Below are 26,713 nucleotides of genomic sequence, written 5' to 3'. Positions count from 1 at the left end.
ATACATGAACCTCAGTTTTTCCTATATATTGCTGAAATGTAGTCTCTAATATTTTGTCATGTGGTGTAAATATGTGTTTCTATTATTTTATTTCCCATTTCAATATTGTCATGAAATGTACCTATTATTTTTATCAAACATATTGAAATATCTTTATAACAATTTTTGGGGCATTCTAAAAAGTGTTTTCACTCTGTAACTTAAAGCTTCCTAAGAAAAATACTGACGCACAGTCTTGCTTTCTCCTAGATCATTTAGCTTTCTCACTAAACCAAGCACAATATTGATTTGGGAGAGGTGGTTATTGTAGTCATACGCACTGGGGTTAGTTTAGAAAAGACAAATATAGAACTTTCTTTATCTTTAGAAATAATACTTGCTAATGTTTATATCCAATAATTTCAGATAATTTACTGATAAAGATATCAGATAAAGATCCCCTAATTTCTTATACCTTGTAGTATCAAAAATCAAAAATTAATTTCTACCACAATCAAGAAACCCTTGAGTCTATGAGGATTACTGTTGCAAATGAAGACCTGGCTAAGATGAAATATCCTTTTAAAGGGAAGATTTCCCTCACCCACCACAGTTGGCATGCTTCCCCATTCAGAATCTCCTCCCACCGTTATAACTAGTCACCGTACAGGGTACAGCCCCCTCACTGAGACGGAGGAGTTCAGGCATGTTTTGTTATAGAGAAAGGTACACTAAATACCACAAAAATTAGCTCAGGGTAGTGGGGGCAGCCGAGTGAAAGTTAATAAGAGGTCAACATGTTTCAGCCTATTAACCCTCTAAAGAGGTGTTTGAGGCTTTCTTCAGGACCTAATCAAAAGTGCTGCTGCTCATTGTACTCAATCAATAACAACCATTGGCATAGCCAATAGGTCTCCCCATTTGGGACCTTATAAGTGTTTAGCCATGCAGATCCAGTAACAATGTGAAATAATTTCTCTTAAAAAAGACTATAAACTAACTAAGCTAGACATGACTTTATAACTGGTTGATGGAATGTTTCTGGAGGTTTAGTATATATAAAGAACTCCTTTTTTCTATGGCGTGCCATATAAAATTGATGCTCTAAATTTTGGTAAGACTCCACAATGTCATAAAAATTCAATACTGCTTTTATATAATTTTACTTTTGAAAGCTTGAAGTGAAAGTGAATTCTAAATGTCATTTGCTTATGAGTAGGCGCTAATGACTATTTCCGGATGACAATGTAGTTAGCAATTTTTTGTATAAGATGCGTTAGAAGTATGGGTAGGGAAAATGGATATTTTGGCCAAAGGCTCCCCTTTCTTTATGCATGCTAGTTTTAATTTGTACACAGAATCACAATTTTTTTATGTGGTACACTGTAGTGTTAGATGAATCTGTTTTACACTTTTGATAAGCAAGAGATGAGGATGAACCGTTTTTTCGTCCCTGGTTTTAAATGGATTCAGGTTGGTTGACCTCCTCAGAAATAGTTGTTTCCTGCCTGCTTCTTTCATGTGACTTAAATCCCTTCAGTCGGAGAGGCGGCTGCATGCCTGCAGATATGGCCAGATCAGTACTTGGCTGGTTCAGTTCACCAGTGGGGCTAGAATAGAAGCTGTTAAGGGCAGGGGATGAGCTTCCCATTGGTGCAGCAGGTGCAGTGGCACCAGGTCCCAGACGCCTTAAAGGCCCACTGAACCCTAATAACTGCTGTTTGTCACAGCTCAAACAAAGGCCTGAGGGTCTCACAGAACAATAAGGACTGAAGCAGGAATAGATCTCATAATATAGGGAGGCCTACTTACAAATGCAGCTCGATAAGTGGCTGCCTTTTAACATCTCGCTTATCACCTCTCCTCATTTACAGTTTTATTTAAGATGCAGACTTAAATCGTGACCAATGAATATGTTTATCTATCTTTAGGTTCCAAATGGCCCATCTTTTCCATATGCAAGTATCCGACAGGTCGGGAACGCCCCATGGCTTTGAACTTCATAAAGCCACATTAATCACTAGTCTTGAAATGCAAACGGCAGCATTAGGCACGCAGAGATGTATTCTACGTAATCTCATTATGTTCAGGGTACGGGAGAGTGTTTAGGGCATAAAGCACTTTGACAAAAATATTGCCGCCACCGTAGGAATTCAATCTTCCTTGCCCTACCTTAGTATACAAGTAGTACCACATTCTTTGTATACCTGAATTAAATAGGCACACAAAATAGTACCGTATTTAAAGGCCCAGTTCAGAATTACAGGGAAGGTGCACTGCCCCAGACTACACAACGGTGCAGTCTTCAGTGGGTGCAGTCATGTCACACAAGGGGAGTACACCAGATGATGCTGGAAAAAGCATGTGGTGCCCCAACGTAGGTACAGTTGTAAACCACCAGTCTGCTTACAAAGTAAAGCATCTGGCAGCTAATAAACAAGGCTGCACATTTCCCCTGCAGGTGGTTGGGGTCTGTCACCATCCTGTCAGGTGGGGGTATAGAATCAGTGTGCCTCCTAACTGCTTGTTTGCCCTTTCGCCCGTGTCAGTAATACAGTGCAGTCGCAAGACAAAAGGTTTTCCCACATTTGAATGTGGCCATGCCCAATACAAAGGAAAGCATGCCCGCTTAGAATCTCTCCAACGTGATCCAAGCTACATAAAGGGCTATGGAAGTGTCTGCAGCCTCTTCTGTAGAACAAAAGCCAAAATGCCCGTGGGACGCAGAAAGAGGGTGCACTCTGATGCTTCATTATGTACGAAGCCTTTGGCGTTCGTCTGTACTAAGCTAGTGACAGAGTTAGTGGAGTGTTTATTGCCCTCTATGTCACTCTACTTCTAAGCACCTAATACAGCTTGTACAGTGGTACTGTCATCTGTGCACCTACATTATGCTTAATATAAATAGTGCACAATTTCGGCATAGGTGTCTGCCTACAATGTGGACCTGATACAAATAACAGTACCTACGAGGTGGATGTTACAATTCAACAAGAGTCTAGGATACTCCCGCACAGATGACTTTGCATCAACATTACGGGGCATCAGTCTTGATGGCAAGCCAACTTTGTATACATTATTATCAGAGACTATACTTGCCTCTTGGATACAACTTATCAACAGAATTTTATAAATTTTCGTACAGTTGTATTTATATAATAAAACAACCTACCCACAATAATTGATCTATCTATTCATCTTTTTGGGTTCTGGAGTAGCATGCTCCTCGCCGAAAAGCACTTCAACACTTCATCAGGGTAGCAAGCGCTATATAAATCCAAAACCATCCCTGTTCTATCCCTCCACTTTCTTTATCAACCCAACTAACAGACCAACATTTCCAGCTCTCAAATACATTTTATATTTCCCTATATTAATTCACCACTAATCATTTTTGGACCTGGAGTAGCGTGCTACTCGCCGAAAAAGCGCTTCAAAGTTCGTATGGGGTAGTAAGAGTTATATAAATGCAAATACATTACAATTACTGTTTACATCAAGCTGCACTAACACGAGGATAGAAGTAGAGTGGGGCTTAGCGTTTATCTGCCAAGAACGAAGCATACTACAGAAAGTGTGTGAACATTCTAAATGTTGTGCGCCTGGCAGAGAAAAACACAGCGTATAATATTTATCTAAGAATTTATTGGCTCAGTCAAGGCTTGTATTTGGAACACTATACATGTTTGCAAGCACAAGGATAGGAAAAAAGCTTTCTAAATATACAAAAGAAAATGGGATGATTTTGAAAAACGCTCCGGCCCCCACCCATCTCCCATATAGCAGGAAGGATACACTGTGAATGCAATATCCTCTGTGGAAAACATACCTCCTCCCAAAAAGAAAATGTTACTGGGCCAACTGGAAAGTAATTGTAAAGTAATAAATAGGCACTGTATCAATACTGAAGGCATTTTGGACAAACCGGGGTTAAATGTTTCAGAAGGCAACAATTCGATGAACCAGGCTACCAAAGCACAGGAATGCGGCGGGAGTCTCCAGCTCTGGGTCGGATTCCTGTAATGATGCAAGGGGCACGCATCATTCTCGTAAACTACCTTGACCTATGTGGTGCAAATGTCTAGGCGCTTTTGATATTTGGTATTAAAACGCATAGATATAGAAGATAGACCCCATTCTCTGAACCTCAAAAGAATGGATTCTTAGGCATTCTGAAATTTTTTGTGCAAGGAGGGATTTAAAATTAACTACGTCGCCTGCAAAAAGTCAGAGGGCACGACGTGCTCCCAGAGTGTGCATGATTTGGTTCCCAGAACTCCTTGCAAGAAGGAGCTGCGGCATCTATGACGGGTCAGTTCATCTCTCCAAGCTATTACACAATTCATTTCTCCTTGATTAATGCTCAGAAACTGGCACACAAGGTCCATTTTTCATGGGTTCGTCGTACTCCAATCTGCCAAGGCCTCCAGGCACAGGGTGATTTTAAAAAACGCCTTTTTAAAAGAACAACTATCGGTCAGCAGGTTTTACAGCTTTTTGATAAACATTGAAAAGGTCCCAAACCAAGAGAGGGAAAGGCAGAAAAGGGGAAGGTGATAAAGAGAGACAGCAAGGATGAACAAGCGCAGCCGCACGTGCCAGGTCGGCGGCGAAAGTGAAAGCGCTGCGTTTGGAGCAAAAGTGCACCAGGGCCAGCGCGACCGCCATCTGTTTCCAATTAACGCAACAGCGAGACCCGGGCCTGATAACTGGAAACGGATGGCACAGCTGCTCGCTCCCGAGCTCCCTAGGCCAGTGGAGAGAGAAGGCAGGACATGCACCCACCTTTGGCCAATTGCATGTTGTCTATCTTAGAAAAACAAATGCAAAGGCTGATAGCTGGTGATGAAAAAAGACAAAAGCACAAGCACAAGCGTGTGTTCAGAGTTTAAAGCCCATACTAAAAGCCTTGCAGGCGAGACCTAAAAATGGTGTATACACCAATATAAGTATACAGAAGGGTTTTAATATACAAAAACCATCCAGTGATCATATTAATCTTCATAGAGTGGTGAATTCACTGGTGATACCTAAAAGAATTCATACATAGGAAATATAAGAATGGGTTGAAAAAATCTAGTTCAGACATTTGACCAACTGTGCCATTATCAGTGGTGTCGCCGTATCGGACTCTTGGAAGGTAGTGGACGTCGTCACGATATATAAGAAGGGGGATAGATTCCATCCAGGCAATTATAGGCTGATCAGCTTGATCAACTGTGCAAAGAAAATTTCTGCCCAATTGGTCTTGAGCAAGAATGAGGAATGGACTGCTACTAAGGCCAACTTATCCCCTTTCAGACAGGCTTTAGGAAGAAGATATCCACGATTATGCCCAGGTTCGCTGGAGAACCCAGGGCCAGGCGACTGAACAATTTCCTATCAATTAAGGTGTTTGCCAAGGCTGTGCACTGCCACCCACCCAGTTTTCTTTATATCTTAATGTTGTTCATTATCTGCCCTCAATTGATGCACCATACCTGGCAGGCACAAAACAAACAAGTTACTTACCTTCGGTAACGATGTATCTGTAAGAGACATGTATTAGTTATAGATTCCCTACCTTAGAATTACCCCCAGGTGTCAGACTGGATCCAAGGAATTTTTTCTTAGCAGTACCTCTGCGTGTCAGTAGGTGGGAACAGTCCAGAACGAACTGCCAAGTCAGGTCTCAACTGGACCGGAAACAAGCATTCTGGGATTCAAGCTAGCCTGGCTGATGAGGGGTGTTACCCCGAAACCAGTCCCATGCTACTAAATAAATTGCACAGCTACACTACTATGAATTCCTTAGAGTTAAACCTAAAAAAAACTCAAGTGGTAATCTTTGGTAGAAAATGCTACCTTGGAGGTGGATGGCTATACAAGATGAACCTCGCAGTTGGAAAAACAATAAATACTTAGGAGTCAATTTTAATTCCAGGGGTTCCTTCGTAAAACAACGCAGTGAAATAGCACTAAAAGCCATGAACCTTCAGGTAACTTTTTCTAAACTCTCAAAAAAGCTGTCCGGTCCGAGTTTATCACCACTACTGGAAGTCATGAAAATCGGGCCAACTTTGTCATACGGCATTGAAATATTTAGGGGAAAATTAAACGCCAACCTAAACCAACATGTGACCAAAATCTACAAAAAACCCTGCACATGCCTAAATCTGCTTCTGCAGCACAGATCAGATTAGAACTGGGCCTATTAAACCACGAATTTACGAACCCTGGCTTTTATTTGAATCTGTGCCACAAACTAAGACAAGCAGAGCCAGGTACTCTGGAGTCACTACTTTGGTCAGATATCTCCCAGAAAAATCCAGGGGGGTCGTATGGCTGTCTCTTCAAGGATGCAGTCAAGCAATTATCTGCGGGCGTACTATGGGATCTCAACCCTAGTAAGGCCGCTTTTATAATCAACATCAAGAAACGCACTCAACTGAGGTCCCGAATTGCTGACAAAGCTCATTTTGCTAAACACAAACATGCATGGTCAATAATGAATTCCTATGTGCTGGCCACTCCCCTCCCCTATCTGTCTTGCACTTATCCCTTGTATTTAAAGCTTGGATTCTTGGCTCTTAGACTGGGTGACTGGCAATTTTTAAAGGATTTACCTCACTGGCGTCGTACGTCAGAGGATATAATGTGCAGGGGGTGTGGTAAGGCGGCTGAAACTTTAGAGCATCCAGTCTGTCTCTGCACAGCAATTGCGCCACAGCGCAGACGAAAACTGAAAGTTGAGTGGAACAGGCTGGGAACCCGGACCTGCAGGCAGGCAGTAATTGCAGCTCTGAATCCAGAGAACACAGTTTTAAACATAGGCCTTACAACTCTTATACGCTACGTATACCGTAATTTCACTCAATAACCGGAAGGGCTGGTCAACGTTTTTATTCTAAAGGCATAAAGTTTACATTAAATCGCACCTTATTAAATGTTGCTAACATTGGTTACATTTGATTGCATTTTCCTACTACCTGCTGCTAGTTGTTGACCATTTGATTGCATCCATCAGCATAACATAGCTATTGTTATGCCCTCAAATTTCTTTTTTGTTCAAATGCCATTGTTGTTACGGTTGTTGTGTATATTTTGCCCTTTTTAACACATGTACGCCACTGAAGTCCGCTAATCCAATTGGGAAGTTTTTATGTACCCACTGTTGTTATGTTTTGCTATTTTATAATAATTTGTATTGTTGTTGGTATCCTCCGACCTGCACTTTTATGGATATTTTATATCCAAATGAAGCTAAAGTTACCTGTACCTGTAAACCTGTCCCAGGATGCTTATTTCTGGTCCATGGAAGACCTGGCTTGAAAGTACTGTCTGTACTGTTCCCATGAGGCACAGGGTCAAGACTGATTTGCATATGGCTGGGTCTGAACTGGGGTGGCGAAGTGAGCTAAAGAATGATAATGGATTCAACCAGATCTGTGACTGGGGGTGTGTGTCTGAAAAGTTTAAGCGCTCTGTCCATCATCTCGTTGTGTTTGCTGGTGAAACTTTTTTCAAAAAGCAACCAAGTCTGCTCTAAAGTAAGTGCAACTAAAAAAAATAAAAAGCAACAGAAATAAAATCACAATGGAAAACATTACATTTTTCAAATGAGGTTGCATGAACACAGAGAAATGAAAAAAAGGGCAAGATCAATCACCTGCAAAGAAAGGGAAAACAAAAATGTTTGAAGCAAATTTATATAAACAGTTTAAATATAGGTCCATTGCAGTCAGGGAAAAAAACAGGATAAGATCAGATGACAAGGGTAGGATGAATTTCAAATTCAAAGTCTGCTGTACGGTAACCGAACGTGATTAGGAAAAAGTGAGAGTAAAAGTGCGTAAGGAAAATCCGGATTCATACCAAAATCACCCTCAGCAAAAAAGGGAAATAAATACTGAAACCTATGCACTATGCAACACTGGTGGTGCCAAAGAATGGAAAAAATTGAAGTTTGCAAAAAATCCACAAAGCAGGGTGAAAATAGATCGACTGGGAGAAAAAAAAAGAAACCTCGTCAATTCACGTTCTTAGAAAAGGTTTTTAAAAACACCAAAAAAGGAATACAGTTTAAACAGGAATACAGTGGATGCATAAGAACTCATGATGTAAAAAGGATGAAACAAGAATGTATGGGCTCGGGGGAGGAGCCAAGATGGAGACCGGAGCGGACGTGTAGGCTCCCGGCTCCGCCAGCCCTTGAGCCCCGCATTACTATCCTGCCTGGAATCCTGTTTCATTTTGTCGGCGATCAGAACGGGAATTCGTGCTGACTTCGCCCATGTTCCTCCGGAATCTCTGCTCGTCCGGAGCTTGGAGATAACTCAGGAGCTGTCCTGCAGCCTTGGACCCCTTTGTGTGCCGCCGCTCGCTGCCGGACCTCGAGGGAGCGGAGACGGCCGATCTGCCTGCGCAACACCTGGAGCCTGGGAAAGTCTGCCTTCTGCGTGATACACGGACCGGAGTACACTGGTGGCCGTAGACTGCACCGCGTCGAGATTACAACGCGCTTGAAGGGAAGATCGTACTGCATGGTCAGATCCTTTGTTTGGTGTGGGGTGCGTGCTATGTAGACCCCATTGCGGGGCTTGCCTGACATCGGCTGACTGCTCGTTTGCTCTGATTAATTGTCTGAGCCGATGGCGGCTCCTTGCTGACGGCGCTCGATTATAGCTGGTCTTGGCAGCAACAGAGGCTAGGGCAGTTGCTTCTGTGTGCCTCACCCGCCCCTGCCTTTACCATTGGATTGTCGGCTGAAGGGACATGTCCGCTGTATCGCAGTATGGTGGAGATCGCCCGCCCTCGCCCTGGGACTGCGGTACCATGTCCGGGCTGGGGGCCGATCTGACCGCACCCTCTTGTGATTTTGATAATGAGGGATCGCAACCTGCACTGTCCTGTGGAGATATCCTGGCTGCCCTATGTGACCTGCGATCGGCTCTGCGTCATGGCTCCCGCAGGTTAGGCGAGAAGCTCGATGAAGCTGCTTTCGCTTTGGGTCGGGAGCGGAGGGTCGGTGCCCAGCAAAGACTGCACAGCCCCATGCCAATGCCTGAGAGGGCTATTATGTTTCTAGGTGTCCCCAGTAACGAAGAGTCCGATGATTATGGGATTGGCGCCTGCAGACGGCCGTTTACCAGCTCTGCCTGTGATACTTTGTTTCCCCCTCCGGGGACAGACTCTTTGTATCTGCTACCATCGTCATCGACAGGACTATCGACTCAGCGACTTCTGGCCCCCCTGACAGCTCCTTCACTAAGGCCTCCGATTTTTTCACTATGGAGCTTGTATTGTCAGAACACTTCGGAGGCTCCTCTTGCTGAGGTCAACGGACTTTTGGGTATTTGACACCATCCATTTTGTTTCTACGAGTCTCCCCCTTCCTCTTGGTGTCCATTTTGTTTCTTTGTTTCAGAGGGGGTTGGCCTTCCTCGAGGGGCCAGGGTCAGGCGGTTTTCTTTGTGGTACTTTTTTGGACTGGCGAGATTTAGGTTGGGACTGCTACATGTGTTGACTGCATGAACCAGACGAACAATATGATTTGACTCTCCCCTTCTGTGCTTGTATTTCCTAATTGCTGCTTTGCTGGCGATTGTTGGGGCGGGGGTATATGGGTGGCTGGGTTGACCGGGAGCATCGGGAATTGGCCCTCCTCTCGGTTCATTCGTGATTCTCTTTTTCTTTTCTTCCTTTCTTACTCACTTAATTTCGGGTACTCTTTTGTGGGCGACAGACACACTGCAAGGGGGGGGGGGGTAGGCCGTAGCCTCTGCATGCGTGTAGGGTGGGTGGATGGGGGGGGGCTTTTGTTGATCTTGGTTCTATGGGCCTTATTTTTCTTCTTCCTCTGTGTTCTTGCTTTTACTTCTCCTTTTTTCTTTGGATCGGTGGGGTGGTGAGGTGGAGGGGGGGTGACGATCTGCACGTGGAATGTTTTTTGGTTCCTTGTCCTTTTGGATTGCTTCGTGCCGCTATATTGCCTATGCTATTGATTGCTTTTCTACTGCTGATGATGTTGCCCGCTCCTGGTTCCCGATGGTCATCTGGTCCCTGATCCTCCTTTGGTACTATTCTTTATAGAAGATAAAAAACTTGTAAAATAAAAATTCATGGCTCCTGTTTCCCGGCAGTCCCCTTGGGCTCAGTGTAATTTGAATTGTTTGCTATTTGTACTGGGATACTGCCGAGATCTGTCTATTTGCAATTTTGCCTTAACTGTCTTTGTGGCCGGCCGGTAGGTTGTAGGCCCGAATTTGTTTTGCCCTTTTTTGACAATAAAGGTTTTCCAAAAATAAAAAAAAAATAAAAAGAATGTATGGGCTCAAAATCACAACAGAGCCCTCACCCCAAAACATCAAACACCTAAATATGTGGAATGGTTTTTGGCCGAATTTTATAAAATGTAGAACAGGTGTCTCCAACCAGTCGATCACGAGCTACCAGTAGCTCCCAGACACCACTGGATTATCTCACAGCTTTGAGTTAATTTTGAAATAAGAACAAGGTCATATTTTCTTTTTAAGTTAAGGGAAGGCTGAGTTTATTTTATATTATTATCATCAGGCTGCAGCTAGCAGAGTCTAATAATGTTAATGTTAATTTTTTTATCAAGCGCACGATTACCAAAAAGGCATCTTGGCACTCGTGTCATTTGAAACCTGACAGTACGGGATATAAAATACCTAAACATTTGCCCAGCAGTTAGATGAGAACATTAAACTATGGGCTGAAAAGAAAAGTCTTAAGTTCCTTCCTGAACTTCAATAGTTTAGGCTGACCTCAAATGATTGGATAGATTTCCACCATTTGGAGGTGGAGTAGGAGAAACGTCTCCCTCCCCAATGGACACTTTTTATTCTGGGTAAACATACCTGCCTAGTATTGCTGGACCATAGAGTACGAGAAGGGGCATGTCATTTGAAAATCTTGTAGGAAGCGAGGGCCAACCTGATGCAGTGCCTTATGGGCACAGCATGAGGCTTTGAATTTAATTCCTGGCCTAATGGGCAGCCGATGGACGTCTTAAATGGCTTCAAAGACTGAGCAGAATTTGGGGAGGTTCTTCAGCACTCTTACTGCCACATTTTGAACTGTTTGCCACTTATTGAGAAGACAACTGGGAGCCCATATAAAGATCAATAAAATAATCCATTTTAGATTCGACAAGAGCCAGGATGACACTTTTCCTAAGCTCCATGGGAAGGAAGGACAAGATTTTCTTTGAATGTTTTAACATAAGGAAACAGGAAGAGGTTACCTGATTGGATTGGTCAATAAAAGTGAGTTTTGAGTCAAAGACGACTACCCAAATTTCTAGCCTTCTGAACTGGGAGTGGAAGGGGCTCGAGACTGTGTGGCCACCAAAAGGTGTTCCAGAAGGAGGAATCCTTAACAAATAGCACTAACTCTGTTTTTTCCGCATCTAATTTTAAGAAATTCTTCTGCATCCAATTAGAGATGCTAGTCATACTCGTTCTAAAATCTTTTGCCACTTTTTCAGGTTCTGCAGTCACCGATACCACTATTTGGGTATCACTGGCATAAAATAATGTAGAGGAGCAACAGGATCGAACTAGTTCAATTAATGGAGGGATGTATGCATTAGACAAATTCAGACTTATTGAAGATCCCCGAGACCCCACAAGGAAGTGAAAATGGAGCAGAGGTAAAATCTTCTAAAGGTACCAATTGCTCTCTGTTTGACAAAAAGAACCTGGTCAGTTTGATTGCAGTACCGTTGATGCTTACACTTTCTAAACGGCTTACCAAAGAGAAATGGTTAACCCTATCAAATGTGCCCGAAAGATCCAATAGGATCATGGCTGCATTAATCTCCTCTATCCACAATGGATCTGATCTCTTCAGCTACTGCTGAGAAGGCCGACTCTGTACAGTAGTAGGGTCTAAACCCATGTTGAGCAGGATCCAGACAGTTGGTATTTTCAAAGAAGGCGGTGATCTCCTGATTCATGGCCATTTCTAAAATTTCATCAGGAAAAGGAAAGACCAATGTGGATCTGTAGTTCTTTACATCTGAAGGATCGAGGGAAGGAGTCTTTAGAAGTGGCAAAATAGATGCTTTTTCTAAGCATCTGGAAAAAAGACGGACTTGAGCACCACTGTAATAACAAAGTGAGATGAGCAGAAATGGTCGCTGAAACCGGATGGAGGGCAAGAATCTGCAGGGTCCAAATTTCATAATGCTAATAAGATTAGATACTTTCTCTTCAGAAAGTGGGGTGAATGTACTCATTACCAGGAAATGGTAAGTTAGTTTATTCACCGTACGTTACTCCACTATATCTGTCCCTGAAGATTTTCTGGTGTTATCTTAAAATCCAGGAATATTTTATTTACTTTGGGAAAAAGAATTCGGCTAGTTCATCACAGCTTTTCGGCTGGGAGTTGCTAAATTTTTCTAACCAAAGGATGAAAGTGATTTAACTGTGTTGAACAATAGGCTGTAACTCTTCCTCCAAAATTGTTATTGGTGCCTACATTTTCTTTTACATTTCTTGAGATTATAGGAGTACCATGGCGCTAAAAGGCCCTAATTGACAAACTGACTGGTAACAATGTGCAAGATGAGGTCCTACTGTCTGGTGGGGGAGTCCAAAGCCCTCCAGATGAATGCAAAACAGCAGGCAGGCCGGTGAGGAGTAAATAAACAAAGAACACATCACTTGCCTGCTGCTGAGACTCCTCCTTTTATTGGCCCATTGGCGAGCACTGGATCAATGCAAGGACGAGGTAGCATTCACTGGCATTTTTTTGAAAAATGCAGACTTGTTACAAAACTGGCGATTTTTTTGGCACATCGCTAAATCCTGGAGGCTCTCAATGACAATGCTCCCAAATATAATCATGCCCTGTGGGAAACAGTGGCCCAAATTCTGCAGGCGAACACAAGCTATTCAGGATAGATGTGTTGCAGCAAAATTTGTACTATGTTGTGACTTGGACATAGCCTATTGCTTGGGTCAGGCGATTGGCATGAGTGTAGAACTACAGTGCATTGCCAAGATTAGGTCTATATTGTTCTCTAAAGAAACCCGAGCATCGGTAATGGACAAGCTATTCGATGGCTCTCGCCTTTTAAGCAAGAAAGTGGACTAGGCCCCAGGCAGATTCCTTTAGTCTGTCTGCCTCCGCCACGCAATTTCATCACAAATCTCGTCCCCTTTTGGTTACTGTAGGGTTTTTCAATACTGCCAGCGCCAGACCCTGCTGCAAACCCAACAGGTCTCCCAGTTCTTTCAAAGCCATAGCACATAAAGGCAAAGTCCGGGACATCATGCCACTGAGGGACCTGCTGCTACAACTGGTGCCGCTGCAAAACCTCTTTGTGTCCCTCCAGACACTTACTTACCCTATTGTAGGCCGTACCCAACATTTTCTCCAGTGAATTAGATTATGCCAGTGGCAGACCCCTCTCCCTATTCCACCCAGACTTAACAGTGGCGACGGATGTATTACTTCTGGGATGGGAAGGCCATATGGGAGACAGAGACTAGAGAACCCTCGTCACCGGCAGAGACCCAACTCCACAACAAGCTGTTGGAGTTGCGAGCATTTCACTTGGCGGTGAATGTCTTCCTGCCCACCATCACAGGATGGCTGGTGCAACTTCTCACAGACAAGACAGTCAATGACGATGGTCTCATCAGGAAGAGTCACACTTGAACCGAGGATTCACTGGCTGCAGTTGTTTGGTCCGACGAACGGGCCCTGGAACTGCTTAGTTGAATTTGACTTCCTCCCAGGTACGCTGCCCCGAAATACAGAAGAATCCTTACTCAGTTGTATTGAATATAGTTGAGAAGCATTTTGGAGAGGCCATCCTGATGAGACCATGGTAATTAACTGGAACGGTTGAAACATTGACTATACAGGGACTATTTCATATAAATGATATCTTCTAAGAATCGCCTTTGCTTAACTTGTATTGTACAAAAGTATTTACACCCCTGTTTCTGTGTGCAAAATGTGGATCGGACTGTTTTATTATCATATCACTTTCAACTTTAGCACTGCGCAGTCATCACTCAACGATTTATATATACACTTGCTGCTGAGAACACAATTAGAATTTTTGGAATTGAAAAGACTTCATCTGAATTCTAATCTTATCATATGTGATACAGACCAGTGAGATAATGAACTCACAGACCTTTGTAGTTGTTCACAGTGCACATGGGAAGTGCTTCTATGCGTCTACGCTTGTCACTTCTGGAGCAGGATGATGTGACACTGAGCTGCATGATGTTTCCTACTGCGTGCAGCAGGACTACTTTAAAGTTTGAGGATCCAGTCTGGCGTGTGGGGAATATTCACACGGTAAGGAATCTGTAGGTAAAGGAGTATCCACCAGAAAGAGCGTTACCGAAGGCAAGTAACTGGTTTGTTATGTTTTCCTGCTGTTGTATATTATCTCATTCCGGGTGGTGAATTCCGCTTGCAGAGTTTCGCGTACTCCGCGGAGCTCGCGAAGTTCCTAAAAACTCTGCACCGTGGAGCGTAGCAAGGTTTTTTTTCACGCTCGCGCTCTTCAACGTCATGTACTGGAGCGAGGAAAATCCACCTCCTGATGAGATTTTCCTTGCTCGCGCTCGCCAAGGTCTAGTTGGCGAGTAAAATCCACTTCCTGGCGAGATTCGTTGTCGGATTTCTCAACGCAAAAGGTCGCGGCAGGTCACAAGCACTCGCGTTGAGAAACCTTCCTTCACATTGACAAAGCTGCCGCTCGAGTAAAGCAGCTGCACCCTCTTGCGCTGCACATGATGCCATTCACGATTAATTTTACAGGGCGGGACAAACACCCGGAGATCAAAATCACCACGAACTGCATGACCCTAACACACTCTGCTGCTCGTAGAACTCCACGTAGAGTGGCAGAGTTTTTTTTAAAACTTTGCGGAGTTCTTCATTGAGGAACACCGCCTAGGTTTAATCTTATCATGAAAATATAGATTTCAGTCATATGTTAAGAAACAAGGGTGAGTAGAAACCTTTTGGGTGGAGAAAATTTAAGGCATTAATATTGTGAATTTTTTGGTAATTAGTTGATTTTTGCAAGTACTAACACTTCTCTGTGTGAAGTAAAGACCTTGAGAGTTTTGTAACTTTCAGATACTTAAATTGTGGATTCTGTTGCAATTAAAACATTTTCAAGACCTAGAATTTCTTTGGAGGTTGCATGCGGGCAGCCTAAGTTATCCTGCAAGAGTTTCTTGATGAATCCTATTGCAACTACAACATGTGCTCTCTCATGTAAAGTAAGGTTGTTAGAAGCTTTTCAGCAACTCAAGATACGCCTCACTTTTCACCTCATGTGGATGCATTTCTCATGTTTAGTGAAATCTCCTTTCTGAGTATAACGTTTCTGGCTTTCCCCTCCTGTATAAGGCTTTAGTCCAGTGTGAATTCTCTCTTGTGAAATGACATTGTATTTAAGACTAAACCTTATCTGCACATTCAGAACACACAAGGCTTTTTTCTCCCGTGTGAGTTCGCTCATGACAAGTGAGAAGTAATTTGTAACCAAAACTTTGCTTGCATTTCGAGCACTCATAAGGTTTTTCCCCAGAGTGGGATCTCTCATGAAGCATAACACTATCTTTCAGATTCAAGCTTTTATGGCATAAGGATTTTCTCCAGTGTGGAGTTTCTCATGGTGAGATATCGTTTTTCTCTGCAGCTTTTCTGGCATTCAGAGCACTCATAAGGTTTTTCATCAGTATGGAGTCGCTTATGGTTAGTGAGGCTGTGCCTATTAAATAGGAATTTCTGGCATTCACAACATTGGTAATGTTTTTTCCCTGTTTCGTCTGCTCATGTACTGTGAGATTGCGTTTAAAATTGATGCTTTTCTGGCATTTGGAGCACTGAATTATTTTTGATGGTGAGTTTTCTTATGGTGCATGTAACCATCTCTACCTCTGAATCTTTTCTGACATTTAGAGCACTGATAATGTTTTTCCCCAGTGTGGATTTTCACATGTGCAGTGAGACTAGATTTTTGGCTGAAACATTTTTGGCATTCGGAGCACTGATAAGGTTGTTCCCCAGTGTGGGTTCTTATATGCTGAATGAGACGTCTTTTTTCACTGAAACATATCTGGCATTCAGAGCACCTATAAGGTTTTTCCCCAGTGTGGGTTCTTATATGGTGAGTGAGATTGCGTTTGTCACTGAAACATTTGTCGCATTCAATGCACTGATAAGGGTTTTCCCCAGTGTGGGTCCTAGTATGTTTAGTGATACCTCTTTTGCCACAGAAACATTTCTGGCATTCAGAGCACTGATAAGGTTTTTCCCCAGTGTGGGTTCTTATATGCTGAGTGAGACTGGGTTTGTCTCTGAAACATTTGTCGCATTCAATGCAGTGATAAGGTTTTTCCCCAGTGTGGGTTCTTATATGCTGAGTGAGATGGCATTTTGCAATGTAATATTTCGGGCATTCAGAGCACTGATAAGGTTTTTCCCCAGTGTGGGTTCTTGTATGCCGTTTGAGGCTGTTCTTGTCAATGAAACATTTCTGGCATTCAGAGCACTGATAAGGTTTTTCCCCAGTGTGGATTCTTATATGCTGAGTGAAACTGCTTTTTTCACTGAAACATTTCTGGCATTCAGAGCACTGATAAGGTTTTTCCCCAGTGTGGAATCTCAAATGTGCAGTTAGAAATGATTTAAGTTTGAAATGTTTTGGGCATTCAGAGCACTGATAAGGGTTTTCCACAGAGTGGGTTAATGCATGTCGATATAGACTCCGTTTAATAGTAAACCTTTTCTGGCATTCAGAGCACTGATAAGGTTTTTCCCCAGTGTGGATTCTCATATGCTCAGTGAGATAAGATTTACTGCTGAAACTTTTTTGGCACTCTGAGCACTGAGAGAGGTTTTTCCCAGTGTGCATTCTCTCAAATTCAGTGAGATGAGATTGATGGCTGAATCTTTTTTGGCACAGGTAACTTATTTCCCCAACTTGGGTTATTTTGCTTTGATTGAGGTGGGTTTGAACACTGAATTTGTTATCACAGCACGTGTTTTTATAAGGTGTATTACTAGCTTTACATTTAGTTTTCTCTTGCTTATATGCCACGGTACGAGTGAACCCGATTTTAGAGTCGGGCTTGTTTAGATAATGTTCAGTATTTATCTCTAAAAGAAATTGTGTGTAATCTTCTTAACACTTTAATTGAGCAAAATATGTCTAGAAGCAGCCCAGTAACACCTGTCGAAATGTTTCTAGCAGATAATAGTCTTTTGGTTATAGCCTCTCCGGCAGCAACTTATTTTGTGACTGAAGTTTTTCTCAAAACTATTCTTATAGTGCAGTGTTAAGGTGTTAGTCTGATATTTAATGATTAAACTGAGAAGTACCTTTTTTTTTACACTGACCTAATGGCAGTAAGTGAGGACATTAGAACATGCACAGTACTATTGTGGCTCACCAGTCGCAGAACATCAGTTAATTTTACCCTTTCTATGTTTGGTGTAAGGTGTAGTTCTGAAGACGAGGATTTATTTACATTAGCTATAGCGCAACGATGCTCATTTAATCAGTTTTTACATATCACTCCTGCACAACAGATAATGTTGAGGTGATTTACATAGAATTACAGAACAGTACACATTAAAAAAGAAACAATCTGAGATAGTCATGAAAACAATAAAGTGGTGGATTTTTAAGGTTTTCGCCAGAGCAGAGTGGGTCGAGGTGTTATATCCCGAGGCAGATAGTCTCAAACTTGTGTAACTGGGTAAAAATGGTTGTTGAACAGAGGCGATTTTCCAATCTTTTGGTTGTTAACGTGTGAGCTTCGGAGTCTTCTTTCAGAGTCTTTTCTTTGATAGTTTACAGAAGAAACCTTTTGTTATATCTTTCTTTTATGCAGTGTGTGCTTCCTCTCTGAAATTACATGATGCTTTAGATGAAAGTTATTCTGTCATGCTGAGGTAGTTTGTCTTTCTGATAATATTTCAGATGAGGATGCTGTGATTGGTCTTTCTGGGATTATTTCTGATGCTGTGTGCACAGATATGGCTTTGCTCTGTGTTAATGAAATGCTAAATTAGAGAATTCACTTACAGATATAGTACTTTCCTCAGCTCCCACTTCCTCGCCACACCTAGATTCTGGAAATTGTTTAAACTTAGAATGCTGGATGTCCTTCAGTTTTTCAAAATAATCCTTCTTATGGCACTAACATTCAGTTGCCTGGTGCTAAATCTTGCTTTCTTCGTCTGTAATTTCAATCACCTATAGTATTAAAATTAAATAGTTAATGCATAATACATGTAAATTTCCACAAAAATAATTTACAAGCAGAGTGTAGAATGGTAGCCTGAGAGTACTTGGATGTAGGAGTGACGATTTGTAGAATTTCCAACATTTTATTAAGCTCACAAAGGATACATGTACCCTATGGACTTGTAACATAGAACCCCAAAGGCAGATATTAAAGTCATATGGACTGGCACCAAACAGATATTTAAAAAAGAATACTATTAATTTATTTTTAATGTAGATTTTTGACATGGGAATTTCCCTCCCACGGAAAACAGGTGTTTTCCTCTGCCCTGAGTTACCACCTACTTGTATCTGGTACCGTGACTTTTGAGTTCTGGCCTCTGCCGCACGCAAATCTATAGTGTGTTGCAAGGGCTATGCCTAGACCTATCCCTCAACTATGGTCCAGAGTATGAATCAAGGGCAATGAAATTAAGGCATGCTTTGATGTGTCAGATTGTTACTAACTGGTACTATACGCCGGAGCGCGTGAATCGCTTTGACCCTCGATGTAGCGATCTGTTGTTGGAGGGAGTGCGGGGAAAAAGGAACATTGGAACACATCCTCTGGAGTTGCACCCACATACAGCCATACTGGTCCCAAGTACTGGATGAAATAGATCTTCACTTAGAAACTCGGCTCCCTCGTTTTCCCTCCTATATCCTCCTGGGCCTGCCTAACCCATTGATGAATCCACTTAAATCCCGAAGGGGACGACTAATAGTGATTGCCATAGGGGAGGCCTTGCAGAACATCTTGATCCCCTGGCGCACCGCCCAAATCCCTACACTCTCCGACTGGCTTCAACGGCTTTGGATGATCCTGGGTATGGAGAACTTCACACTCACACTGGCTGGTAGGGGGTCGGAGTTCCCTGAGTTGTGGTGACCCTTCTTGACCCTCCTGGTGTCCGAATTTCGAGAGTTGACATGCCCCAGATATCTTCGACTACTGCGTCTCCCAGACACGCAGACTCCTAGTGACAGTTCCATGAAAATTCATACAAGACGACGCTGATCAGGGCGTAGCCTTCCCCTTTATCCCTTCCAATTTTACGTTTTTCGGTGGACAAGGGGCGGGTGGGGCGGGTGGCGGGTTAGTTTGGGAAATTCTTTATTTGTTCTTCTCTTGTTGATTCTGTCGACCCTCTCCATGCTTCTTGCCTGTGGTAATGTTAAAAATTACGACCTTGTGGTCTCCTTTGCATTCTGTCGTGGGAGCTGAGGGTCCTGTTTTTCTTCTGTCTAAAAATTAATAAAGATTTAAACCATAAATATTTGGGCGTGTTTATTACAAGGGAGCCATAGACAGGAATATACTCCAGAAATTAGACCGGCTTCGCTGGGATGCCCCACACTTGCAGGCGCTCCCGCTCTCCTTACTGGGCCGAGTTGCCCTATTTAAAGTGAATACCCTCCAGGGTCTCCTGTACATTGTGCAAAAAAGTCCTTTAAGATCCCACCAGATATTTACTTTCAAAAGGTAGACTGAGAACTTTGGCTCCTGTTGTGGGATGGTTGCACTTCGTGCTTATTAAGGTATAGAGGGGAGATTAAGGTGGACTGGCGGTCCGGAGCATTCTCAAGTATAACTGGGTCACGCAGCTGGTGGCAGTCAACAACTGGGTTTTTGCGGACCGCGAGGATCCTGCTTACCGGGTAGATCAATTGGCCATGGGCAAGAGAGGTTACCTCACCCCGGTGCTGTATTGAAGAAAGTATGAGTGCACCATATCTACTCATACCCAAACAGTGGTAAGGGTGTGGAGAGAGGCTACCAAGTGTTTAGGCTGAGAAGGTAAGCTGACTGAAATTACTCCACTGTATGATGGTGATCTCTTAAGTGCAGTGGGAGGATTGCAGGGCTTCACAAAATGGGGATTGGTTAGCTTAGAGCGGCCGGGCGATGTGTGGAGGGGACAGGCACTTGTGTCCTTCACGATCCTACAACAAAAGTATAAATTAGGTGACTAAAAACGGTTCTTACATTTGCAGGTGGGTCACGCTCTGCAAGGTCACATCTGGAAAGGGGGGAAGTTGCCTGATGCATCCCTACTGGAGTACCAGCTGCTAACTAATCCACTGACCGAAAAAGCAATCTCAACCATCTATAGGAAGTTGATCTACAATTCTCTGGATCCCTTGGGGATGTTTCAGGCAGCCATTCACCAACTTTTGTGTTTTTCAACAACAAGCTTCCAAAGCTGGAGTTTGTTTTTAAAAACCAATAACTAATCACTCTCACACCCTTGGAACTTTCTCCCTGATTAATTTTCTCCCAGGAAGTGGGATTCATTTAAAAAGAAATTCTCACCACGACTGCCAAGTATTCCCTGTTCGTCCTGAATAAGAGAAAAATACATTAGACAGCCTGATCTAGAGAGAAAGGGCTGTCCGATCTATTTACAGGCAGACCATCCGTTTGTTGGACGGGATACTCCACCACGCTTGTGAAGGAGTACCCTGCTCACCAAACTCTAAATCAAGACCTTTATCTTGTCTGTGCTATGCATGTATCTCTAGGTCTGCTTCATTATGTCCATCAGTCTTTGTATTAGTTACCTGTTATTGAGGCTTGTGTGTTTAGTACAGCGTAATCTTACGGTGTGTGTGGGGGTTTATTTGAACCCTGCGGTTTAATCTGCACTTGTTGTTTATGCGGTGTTGTCACACCCTTGTAATTATAAAAATTATGTTACAGGCGACCAGGAGCCTCTTGCCCGTGACTTCTGAGGAAGTAATGGTGCACAGTTAACAGCAGCAACATTGCAAAGTGTCAAGAGCCTGATTTAGAGTTCGCTGGCCGGGTTACTGGCCGGGTTACTCAGACACAAACGTGACGGATATCCTGGCCGCCGTATTACAAGCACTACTGAATATTATATATGGGAGCCTCATTTCTTTCTTTCGTACTTTCTATTCCCTTGTTTTTATTATCTTTATTTTACTCTTTTTTTTTCTTTCTTATTTCTTTTTCTGTTTCTCTCTATTCCTGGTTTATCTCTCATTCATTTCTTAATTTAAGAATGCTCAGCCTCCTAAAGCATTTTTATCATTTGCATTTCTTTTTTCCTGTCATGGGGATTATTGCACAGATATCCTCAGAAGTAGGATCTTTTGAATTCTGCAAGAACCTATTTACTAATGGTCCTAATTGAAGGTGTCATTTAGAAGTTAAATATATGTTTCTTATGTGAGGTACGGTGGGTATGTGTGAGAATGTGTGTGAGAGAGACAGACAGAGAGAGTGTGTGTGTCTGTGTCTGTCTGTCTATGTTTGAGTGTGTATGAGTACTTGAGCGTGGGGAGCCGGCTCTCACTATACTATACCAAAAAGAGGTATAGTGTGCAGAGAGTCCAGTGGATCCCCAGAGGTTTTACAGAGGCTAAAGCAAATAATAATAATGCTCTTTTGTGGTAGTGTGGGGGAGCAGTTAGACATATGTGAGGGTAGTTTTAAGCATTTGTTGTACACACAGGTGCAATAAATGACACACACTGTTGGACACACAGTGGCAATAAATGACACACACTCATTGAATAAATCTGAGACCAATTTAAGAATGACAATTGGTTAGATTTATTTTGCGGAACCACAGAATTTCATCTTGAGTAAATACGTTTTGCAATAAAAATACTGTTTAATATAAAAAGTAGACAATTAGTGCAATTTTCAGACTTTCCAATGTTAACCTATGGGGTGAAGAAAACATTCAACATACGTATAGGCAACATCTACTTACAAGACCATTCTTCAGAAGTTAAGGTTCGTATTGTACACGGTTCAGTTCAGAACCCACAGTGCACCACCAGCGGCACAGGGGCGCCCGGGTTCAGGTGCAAGTTCAAGGTTGGGAACCCAATACAAATGAAGAGGGACTGGGGCAATCGGACAGAGGCTGTTTACAGGTAGGTAACAGCGGCTTGGGGGAACTAGGTGGTCAGGAACTGAAGCGCCATCAGATTGCAGCCCTGCTTAGCAGACAGTCTGAGAAGCTAAGAAGTTCTTCTTCCCTCCTTTCAAAAATGGGCTTTTCCACATATAGATCTGTTTGCCACAGTGCACAACGCAAAATACCCAAACTTTACATCTAGGTTCCCACACCCAGCATCCAAAGCCAATGCCCTATGGATGATTTGGTCAGGTATATCTGCTTATGCTTTTCCGCCTCTCCTGCTAATTCCATTACTTGTTCGTAAACTCAGACAAACGACCCTCACACTGATCTTAATAGCCCCCACATGGGCTCGCAACCTTGGTACACCACCCTGTTAGAACTCTCAGTGGTTCCACATCAAAAGCTACATCTCACACCTTGTCTCCTCACTCAGACCCATGGGGAAGTCGGACATCCAATTCCCAGAGAACTCAACCTAGCGATTTGGCTCCTGAAGCCATAGAGTTTGGTTATTTACAACTACCACCAGACTGTATGAATATTCTCAAGGAAGCTAGAAAGCCTACTACTAGAGCATGTTATGCAGCAAATGGCAACGTTTTGTTTCCTATTGTAACAACAACAATATCAATCATCTTGATGCGTTTGTGCTGAACATCATTTGTTAACTGTTGCATTTACAGCAATGAGGATTAACTTACACATCCATTTGTTTACACCTGGGAGTCGTAGCTGCACACTTGCAAAATAGACAACACCTATCTCTCTTCAGAGTACCAGTGATTAAAGCCTTCATGGAAGGATTAGAAAGGGTTATACCGCCAAGTATTCCCCCTGCTCCAGAGTGGAACTTAAACATAGTCCTTACAAGGCTAATGGGCCCGCCTTTTGAACAGACCCTCCAGTTTATCGAGATTTCGCGATTCACGAAAAAATCGTGAAATCGCCAGACTACCGCGATGGCCGCGATAATGACCATATTGGCCGCGATATTTAGAGAAAAGTGTCTCTACCGGGAGACAGCAAAACAAACAATACCTGCCTTTTATTGGCTGTGCGCCCCTCCCCACTCGTGTGTGTCAGCAGCTTCCCGGGGACACACAGTCAGTTTTTTAGCTGCCAGCCCCACCCGAGTACTTCACAGGTCATTAAAAGACCTTTCACTTGTTAATGAGGCTTTGTGTTTCACCCCTTCTTTGACCCCTCTGCCTAGGGCTGGAATAATTAATCACGGGCGATCACGACAGTCAATGTTTTACAACTCTATTGGAGCCTTATCTTCCCCGACTCTGAAAAGAGGGAAACAGATAAAAAAGAAGGAAACTATAAAATGTACGAAATTGAAAAGGATTTATTAACAAGCAATTAAAATGCTTTAGTTGGGTCAGTGCTCGTTGTGGATTGACTATCTTCATTAAATAGATAGGTTAAACATGAATGTATATATTTGTTTGATGGTTTGTTTTTCCCCTATTCACAAACCTAAAATTATACTGAGAGAGTGCCCTTTTCAGCTAGAGATTCAAAAGTACCTAAAACACTGCCATGAGGGTTTCTGTGCAGTGGCAAGACTATTAAACTTACCGAGTCACCTTTCAGTTGCTAATTGCTGTATTTACATGCTAAACTGACACTCAGGATATCAAACCTTTGCCCAGACCACGTTAATTTGTAAAAAGAACAAAATCATGAAGGAATGCTGCCACAATTTGTGCAGCATTGCACAGCATAATTTGTCTTATCTGCTACATAATTTAGTCAGTTCTGCACATAATTTAGTCAATTCTGCACATAATTTGATCCTCCATGCAGTGCTTCACCATGACACAGGTGATACTTTAATGACTGAATAAAGGACATTAAATAATTACATTTAGTGAATTGTGCGGTCTACCTCCATAATATAAGGACTTCATACAACTATTGTTGACTTTAGGGCAAGTCCTCCAGAGGTACCAGAATAAGAAATTACAATGTCTGTGTACTTTGGATGAATACCTTTTATAGCACACTAGCTTACCCGTCGGGCGTTGCTGCGATCTCAGAAGAAAGGAAATTTATGGAAACTTGTTATGATAACATTCAATTTACATTGTGTCATTTTTATTGAAACGTATTCATTTTAATATGGAAAACATTTCAAAGTGTTGTTTTAATTCAGTTTTTTTATTCGAATCCGCTGTGATGTTGCTAGGAACTCACATGACTGTATGAGCATAGCTCCCCCAGCACGGATGTGTGATTGCACAAAATGTAGTGGCTTAGTGACATTGCTTTCAAGATTGCACTGAATTCAAAGCTACCTTATGATGGGCTTCATCAAAAACACATTGATTTGATACATGATTATTCAATTAGGAATAGTGAGAGGCAAGAGCGGGTAAGCAGTATTTCTTCCATTATCCTGGTACTAAGTGTCCTGCTAAGCGGTCGGAGCTGCTTGGAATTGACTAACCATAATACATCCCAGATCACAAACGTCTTGTGTAAAACATGGAGCTTTTGTGGGGAACCTCGAATCTAGCATCCTCGGTTAATGTTGGCAGATGCACACAGTGCAGTTGATGAGTTACATTTCAACCAACGCTTGCATTAACAGATCTTCTTGCTAAGTAGAAGCTGGTACACATGTTTGCATATATTTATCATGAACGTGCTGTAGCCCTACTAGCTCGTGACCACACCCTGGCACACATAATTATGCACGTGTGGTACTAGACACTGTTCACATTCTGGGTGGAAAATCTACTCTACAACACTCAATGCCAACTCTATGCCACTCTACAATACTATTCCACTCACCACTACTCTAAGTAATTCTGCAGCGTGCCCAGTGTGCGGCGGGCCCTGGGGGGATTGCTTTTGGGGCATTTATTCATTAGTTTATGTCCTATATGCAGCCTTGAAGCCAAACAAAGTGTCTACATTGTAAATAAACCAAAAATTCATACCTTCATGTTGTTAAACAACTAAAAAAAGAAGATATCTGTGTTTATTGTAGGAAAAACCACCAAATAAAATGCCGCTAAATTGCCGCTAAATTTCCATATTTGTACCGCTAAATTTCCATTTTTCTGCCGCTAAATTTGCTAATCCATGCCGCTATATCCTGGGGGGTCTGAGTGCACAAATGTCCGTTACAATTCCTGTCATGGAAAGTTGCTTTCTTCATAACGATAACCTCACTAAGGAGAGTTGATGAACTTCAGGCATTAACTATACAAGAGCCTTTCTTTCAACTTCACAACAATAGAGTGGTTCTACGTACCAATCCTAAATTTCTCCTTAAAGTAGTTTCTGCTTAGGGGTAATTCATGTGCGAAATCAAATTAAAATAATATAACATTAGCATTTTCATTATTAATTGAACCATCCTAATTCTTGTATAGAATTTATGTGCTGCAATGATAATAGAAGCAGATAAAAGTAATTAGCAGTATAAGCACATTGAACAAAATAAATAGTTCCACCATCTTTCTAAAACAATGTACATATGGCAAGCATAGAACAACTGTATGTAGCTTTTTCCTACAGTGCTTTCCCGTGTGTGTGTCTGTGTGTCTGTCTCCCATTCCCTATAGGGAGAGTATGTAGCTTCCTGTTGTAGAAGAGTCCACCTGAATGAGCCTGTCATCTTAAAAACTTTTCCCCTAATTCACAGTTGCCAGCAGAAAAGACTTTACATTCTCTAGATGTTAAGAGATGTTTGACATTTTATTTGCAAAGAACAACCAGTATTCGTAAAACTGATCAGCTCTTCATTGCCTACGGCAGGATGCGTAAAGAACCTCCAGTTGCTAAACAGACTCTTGCACGTTGGATACCTAGAGCAATTTCCTTTTGCCATCAGCAAGCAGGCAAGACACTTCATGTAACGATTAAAGCGCACTCTACTAGAGCAGTCTCCTCTTCTACTTCTCTCTTTGCTGGTGTGCCTCTTCATCAGATTTGCAGAGCTGCGACCAAGCACTGCTGTCTGGCAGCTGCCAACAATGCTGACACTGCTGTGGGGCAAGCGGTGCTACGTAATCTTTTTAAGTAAGGTGAGCCTCTGTTTCTCACCTCCTCCTGCACACATTGTATGTATGTATATATCTCTGCTTTTGCAGATGTGTCCATGTTTACTGCTATACTGTAATATACGTATATGTATTCTCTCGTACTCCGTTTACGATTTACTTTTGGTTTACCATGCACAATTCTCGAATTACTGCTATCTACTCTGATTCAAGCATGTGAATCTATGAAAGATACCCCAATACTGGAGAAGAACATAAGTTACTTACCTGAAAACTGTGGTTGTCCCGTATTGGTATCTTTCATAGATTCACATGTGACCCACCCACCTTCCCTCAGAAGCTCCCCTCTTCTCCTTGGCTCTTATGCCACACTTGTGCTCAAAAATCGGAGAGCCTGAGCCTCTGATGAGAAGGTTCCAGAGGGTGCTGTCGCCTTATTGGCTGGAGTTTGGACCATATCTAAGGACTTGGACAAGTTATTAAAGTGACAGGTTTTTTCCTGTTAACGTCTATGTTACAATACTTCCTATTGC

General features: G+C 42.5%; 1 protein-coding gene across 1 annotated transcript in view; it reads right to left on the bottom strand.

Moving 5' to 3' along the window:
* Positions 1-15,859: 15,859 nt before the first annotated feature.
* The window catches only part of LOC147737710 (uncharacterized), a gene marked incomplete at its 5' end in the record, with an annotated part of 334,361 nt that continues 323,507 nt past the window's right edge, over positions 15,860-26,713 (bottom strand). The window contains 1 exon segment of the mRNA XM_086924964.1: positions 15,860-16,831. Coding sequence (XP_086781090.1) covers positions 15,860-16,831 — 972 coding nt within the window.

Source organism: Lissotriton vulgaris, chromosome 1_1, assembly GCF_964263255.1.
Source record: "Lissotriton vulgaris chromosome 1_1, aLisVul1.2, whole genome shotgun sequence".
Classification (NCBI taxonomy): Eukaryota; Metazoa; Chordata; class Amphibia; order Caudata; family Salamandridae; genus Lissotriton; species Lissotriton vulgaris.
The sequence above is the reverse complement of the archived record's forward strand: the minus strand, read 5'-3'. Positions and strand labels throughout refer to the sequence as shown.